This window comes from Asparagus officinalis, chromosome 9, assembly GCF_001876935.1.
Source record: "Asparagus officinalis chromosome 9, Aspof.V1, whole genome shotgun sequence".
Classification (NCBI taxonomy): Eukaryota; Viridiplantae; Streptophyta; class Magnoliopsida; order Asparagales; family Asparagaceae; genus Asparagus; species Asparagus officinalis.
In genome coordinates, this window is record NC_033802.1 from 22,092,845 (window position 1) to 22,099,668 (window position 6,824).

Below are 6,824 nucleotides of genomic sequence, written 5' to 3' on the forward strand. Positions count from 1 at the left end.
TTTAATACAATATAAAACTTGCGTAAACATTGAAAACATCAGATTAACATCTCTGGGAACAATTTCAACATATAAAACATGATTATTTGTATAATAGATCATATTTAATCCTCAATCATACACGAAATCTCAAAATGAAGAACAAATCATCTAAATTTAGATAAACAACGTTATTAATCATTTTTAGATCTTAAAACACTTATGTAAATTCATTCTTAATCTCTTTAACATGAAAATACCTAGTCTTTATACATACAATATAAAATATCTGCTTTTATTTACACAAATTAATCAATTAGGCTCTATAAAACTTATTAAAAACTCTTTAAAAACGTTTTAAAATAGGGAGAGGGATTAGCAGAGATGAAACTCGCCTAAGACTTGATCTAATCGTGAGAGATGAAGTTTCAAAGCCGATCTCCAAGTTGTAAACCCAAAACAATCCGAAAGCCCGCTCAAAAGCCTTCAAATCTTTCTCAAAAATTAAATTAGGGTTTATGGGGAAGTTTGGTGACTGCCAGGGTTTCAAAATACTAAAAAACTCATATATAATTGATATATATATTAGGGAAAACGAACATGGGCCTTCAAAACCCGAAACCAAGTCAAAACAGGAAAAATAGCGTGCAGGTATCGCGGTCCACCGTGGAAATCGACCGTGGAAATCGACCGGACTGCGGTCGACAGCGACGGTCGACCAGACTGGAATTTTCCAGCTCCTCGAGATTTTCCTTTATGCATGTTTTTGATTCGCCTCTTTCTCATTTACTGTCATGTTTATACTCAAAACACTTGTTAGTGTACTCATACACCATGAAATGATATTTATCATAATGAATATCTATTTATTATAATTAATCACATATTAATTATATTATCACAAATTTTTGGGGTTTTACATATGTAAAGCCTCAAACTAATTGAGTTATGATTTTCTCAATTTGGAGACTTAGTGAAATTTATTATAATGTTTGGGCGAGGTTCGCCTTAGTGCCCTATTGAATAGGGCGAGGTTCACTTACTGAAGGAACAATCATATTGGTGAAATTCAGTAAGTCGGTTTAGGTGAGGCTCAGCCTCAGGATATAAACTTTAGGTGTTCAATCCGCGTGTCTGAAATTACGACAAAGTTTTTTTTGAAGAGAGATTCCAGGTGAAGTTTGAGGCTAGAATCTCTAGCAAAGTTCCGGGCGAAATCTTCAACGGAGTTTGTTGGCAAGATCTTCGGCAAAGTTTGGTGGCGGGATACTTGACGAAGTTTAAGCGAGGAATCTTGGGCAAAGTTTGGGTGTTTTAGCCTATAAGTAAGACTGTTTGCCTCCCTCTTCTTCACTTTGATTCAAAAATTCTCTCACTCTTCTTCGAACTCTAGCTTTCTCAAAAATCCCCAAAGTTCATCATCAATGGCTCTTCGTCACGCTATTTCCAAGGAAAGAAGCTCTGCTTGAGGGGCTCATTAGCCGAGAGCTGATGAGGTGTTGACGCAGCTATAAATGGTAACGGGTAAGTGTCAAACTCATCCATGACGATCTTCGGACCAACCCCAGTCTCAGCCCATTGGGCTCTAAACAATGTCTCACGACATCTGAAAACTTGATCTGCCTTTGAAGGCGAGATCTTTATGACCATTTGTGGTCTCTCCAACGAGCTTTCGTCGTTGGTGGCGGGGTTCTGTCAGCAGCCATTAATGGTGCTCATTGTGATAGTAAAAATAGTGTGACATTGCAAACATATTAGCAAGTAAAGGTGGTTTACATTTAAAAAAAAATGTAAAGATGAGAAATATTAATCTGGGTAAAAGTAAAGATTATTTTGATGCAAAAACCCTAATAAGAATCTCAAAGTTAATTCACCGGATAAAAAAGTTGATGTACAGCACAAAGCCTAAATTCACGTGCTTTAATCTTTAGTTTGTTATTAAAATGTGTGTCCTTTAATAAATGGCTTTTGAAGGACCCTTCACGAATTCGACCCGCTTCCACCTCTACTCCCAGCTGCCAGTATTCTCTACTCAAACTGCGATCTTCCGCATACTCGCCTCCTCCTCTCGTCTTCATCTGCCAAACCGTCCAATTCCCTTCTTCGTCGTCGGATCCGACGGCGGAGATGGACCAACAGCGGAGGAGTTCACCGAGGAGCTCCTGTTGAGGCCGCTGCCTGATCGAAAGCTGCTCGCTCATTTCCACTTCGAGAGCAGGGCTCCGCCCTCTATTTCCAACGGCCGACATCATCATCTCTTCCCAAAAGCAATCGCTCAGTTGGTAACCGATTCGATCTCTCAAGATCCCGTTTTCTTTTTTCGTGAATTTTGATATGAAATTAGGGTTTAAGCTGATGGAGTACTGGTTAGTGTGCGAATTAGGGATTTGATGATCTTGGGGTAGGGTTAGATGGAGTGAGTTCTTAACAGAAAGAATCTAGCTTCTGAATCTTAGTTAAGAATGCAAGTTTGCAGTTTTAATGGACTAATATGCGCATTTGTGGGGTTACAAAGGCAAAGATCCAAGTAAGTTTTGAACATAAAACACTGCTGGAGACCTCTTTAGCGAGACTTATTTTAAATTCAACTTTCAAAATATTGATAGTTTGGGAGATGAATATGAGAAAAAACCTAAAATTTTAAATATAATTCTGTATGTATGATTTAAACTAAATTAAATGGAAAAAAGAGAAGTCAGATAAAAGTATACTACGTGATGTAAGTGTAGTTGTTCAAATAAGTTGTGTGAGGTGGTTGTCGTCGTAATTTCCATTTGAATAAGTGGAGCAAAAGTATATGTGGTACAGAAATCGGTATTGAAGCCTACAATACTCTGACCAAAGGGTAAAGTTTCTTGAGCTTCACAAGTAGATAGCTTAAGCTTCAAAAGTTTAATTGCCCTGTATGCTATGTGGTGAATTGCCACAGTTATGCTTTAAAAGTGGACTGATAGTGAACTTTCAAACATATTGACTTGGAGAGGACGTAAGGAACTAAAGTGCATGTCTCCTATGGGGATCTTAAAAGTTTCATGGTGCACAGTCATCAGAATTCAATATATGAGGAAGGTTGTGCATGTTGGTGCAAGAATGTAGGTCATGAGAAATGGAGTGGATCATCTCATCCCGTTGTTTGAGATGTTTCATGGTAGGGCTTATTTTTTTAAAGCTTATGAGCTATGCTGGCTTTTGGTGGCTATTGGCTTTGTTGATAAATTTTTTATAAAAATTGTATTGATAGAAAATTGATTTACTTGGTCAAACCTAGTTTATTTAGATGAGCTAATAATTTGGCATTTTTTAAATGGTACTTACAAGCTAACTTATTTGGGATATTATTAAACATAAGATATTAAAAAGGTAGCTTATAAGCTACTTTGAGAAAAAATAAGCTCCCTCAAATACCATAATATTTGCGCTTCAATTAATTTCTGTCAAGCACATATGTTTGTCATATTTATTGCCCATTGAGGACTTCGGGATGTTGATGTTCAACGTCTTCAGCAGTTCAGTTCTCCTGTGATTGCATTACCTCCACAATAAAGCTTTTAGGTCCAAAGCTTTTATCAGGTGTTATTGTCAATGCTTTAAAAATCGGCCGATTTTATCAATACTCACCGATATATAGGGTTTGGATCACTGATGAGATGATTTCTAGAAAATTAAATAGGTTATCGTTTTTCACTAATTTCCTCCGATATGTTGGTGAAAATTCGATTAATTGGGCGCTTTTTATAGGGTCTAAATCGGCTGATTTTGTTTAAAAAATGTCCTAACTATTGTTTGTTTTTGGGTCCCAAAACCCTTATTTTTTAGACTCGAACCCAATACCCGCTAAATAAAATCAAAACAGCCAATCCTACTCGCTGTTACCTATAGCATTTACAGCAGCTGGCCTTAATTTCTCTCCGCCTCCTCCACTCTCTCCCCAAATTCAATAGCTCGATAACTCTGAGTCCTCTCTCAAAGGCGTTTTGGTATGTTACATTAATTAAGTGTGCTTAGATTAAATTTTAGGGTATTATATTGTATATGCTTACCATCCAATATGACACTCCGATTTTTACTATTTATCCCCGATATGTCGTCGATAACCACAATTCGATATGAATTCTGGCCATCTGATATATTTCCGATAACAGATATTTTAAATCTTGGTTATTGTAGTTGTTCAATAATCAAGCTTCTCATACCTCTGATGTTGGGTTAAACCCATAATGTCCTCTATTCCATGCAACTATGATGTACTAAGTGCTCTTGAAACAGTTAGATTTATGATATTTCGCAAACATATCTATGCAATGAGATCAACTGTCACTTGTTATTTCTAATTTCTGTTCTTAGCCTTGGCCACTGATTCTTCTTTTTCCATTATTGTGAAACTTAATATTCTTTATCGTCAAGTAAACTTAGAATCCTATGCTAGCATGAGTTTGAAATGAGGTTTTGAAGACTGTTGGAGATTATATTTTATTTAGGTCTTACATTGATACTCTGGTGCAAATGCTTCTCCAAAATTTGGATTGAATTCACAGTGAAAACGTATATCAGTTTTGCCTTTGTGCGCCATTCCAACTTGATGTGGAAAAATTAGTTATAGCCACTGACAGTATTTGTTTTGATGGAAACTATTTGTTACATGTAGTAATAAGCTTAAGGCTGTGATTTTAAATTTAGTTACCTGTCTTGTTTTATGACCTTGCTAGTCAGTGTAAAATTATCTGGGAAGTCATTACTTACCTTTAACTAGAAAATTTAATATTGACAAGTAAGTTTAATGTTCCCCTACCGCAAATCTTTTTTTTTTTGCTTTATTAGATCTTTCTTTTTATTTTGTTTTAAGTTTTAACATGCTAATATATTGTCAACAGGTCCAGAAATTCCATATTAGGGAACTGGAGTTGTCCTTCACACAGGGACGCTGGAACTACGAGAGTTGGGGCGGATCTGATCCCATGTCCAGCACCAATGCCAAGCCCCCTGGTGTTGAGCTGTGGGCTCTTTTTGACCTCCCAATTGATGAAATTGATGTTACCTGGAAAAATCTTACTCATTCTCTCTCAGGTCTCTTCTGTTCTTCAATCAATTTTCTTGAGTCTTCAACTGCCTATTCTGCTCCTGATTGGGGATTCTTCTCAAATTCAAGCAACCTCAGATATGGTGCATTGCCCCGTGAAGCTGTTTGTACTGAGAATCTAACTCCATGGTTAAAGCTTCTACCTTGTAGAGATAAAGCTGGTATAGCTTCTCTTCTAGATAGACCTTCAATTTATAAAGGATACTACCATTCTCAAAGATTGCATTTGATCTCATCTACATTGACTGGTATTATTCTAAAACAAAGTTTAACTATTGTTCTTCAGCCTAGTGTTGGAAGGAGTAAAGGTTCCCTTCAGCCAAGCTGGTCTATTAGTTCAGTGTTCAGACTGAAAGCTAGGCCAGAATAGTTTCTTGGAACTGGAGAGGGGTTTAACTGCTGAACTAGAGAAGCTTGGATCTGTAGAGTATTCAAGCAATCAGTTTTTTGAGTTGTCATGTACTCCAGACAAGGTGATAAAAGAGTCAAATGCATTACAAGGACAAAGTACTAGTTCTACTCTCTATGAATTCAGGGTATCAAACTCCAATGAAAACGAGCCTATGAATGTAGGAATTACATGGAAGCTTCCATTGACATGGTCTTGTGCGAAACCACCTTTCTATGCAAACAGGTTTCTAATGGGCAGTGGGTATGAGAGAGGATCTATTGCTATCTCCTTGCAATCTAGTCACTCGCATGAATGGCATTTGGATCAGTTTAATGGGTGTAAAGTGGAGGCTGTAGTCTTCCAGGTTGTTCCATGGTATGTTAAGGTTTATTACCACACACTTAAAATTTTTATAGACGGAAAACCTCAGATTGTTTCAGATGTGGTTGAGAATATGCGAATCTCCCCTTCAGAAGACAAGGTATCACCTGGGATGTTGGAGTTGATGCTTAGATTTCCTTGCAATATGCAGTCAGCTTCATTGGTTCTAGATTTTGATAAGGTTTGTTCCTGGTCTTTCCTGTAATATCCCTTTTGTTAGGAAGTTCCTGGATCAAATCTAAAAAAGAAGGGATATGCTAGCATCCATCTCTTGTTTGCTAAATTGACCCACAAGCTGTTTGTGTGTTGCATGAGAAACATAGGCAAGGAATTCAATGGCAACCCAGATATGAATTTCATGGAGGAAATCTATATATATTTACGTTATATTGTTTCTGGTCTCATTCTGTTTCCTGCACGACTTATTTATGGAGTTGTTGAAAAGTTCTAGATTACATGTAACTCTTACTGTAGTTTATTATTTTTGCAGGGATTCTTGCACATCGACGAGTACCCTCCAGATGCTAATCAGGGGTTTGACATTTCATCAGCTCTAATAAGTTTTCCCAACTTCTATTCAAACAGAACCTATCTTATAGATGATTCGTTAACTCAGTCTCCTCTGCTACTTGAATTTCAGGTATCTAAAGATTCTGATAAAGTGGACACTAATCTACTATCGCTTAGAAGTTATTTTTCATCATTTTTACTGTGTAAATGTTTTTTCCAGGAAGAAAATATTGTGCAGTCATATACGGAAGTATTGTTAGTCCCACTGACTACTCCAGATTTTAGCATGCCTTATAATGTCATTACCTTCACATGTACTGTGTTAGCATTATATTTTGGATCATTGCTGAATGTCTTACGAAGAAGAGTCGGTGAAGAGGAGAGGTTATTAAAATGCCAAGGTATGCCTCTTGGTTTTCCAGTAGTCTTCTGCTGTTTTTGGATGATTTTTCTGTTTGGCTTCATCTAGTTACCGGTTGGAAATTC

At 37.0% G+C, this 6,824-nt stretch overlaps 1 protein-coding gene across 1 annotated transcript in view; it reads left to right on the forward strand.

The window, feature by feature from the left end:
• The window catches only part of LOC109823287 (GPI transamidase component PIG-T), a 12,055-nt gene continuing 7,171 nt past the window's right edge, over positions 1,941-6,824 (forward strand). The window contains 5 exon segments of the mRNA XM_020389572.1: positions 1,941-2,261; positions 4,851-5,413; positions 5,415-6,009; positions 6,319-6,468; positions 6,559-6,739. Coding sequence (XP_020245161.1) covers positions 1,941-2,261; positions 4,851-5,413; positions 5,415-6,009; positions 6,319-6,468; positions 6,559-6,739 — 1,810 coding nt within the window.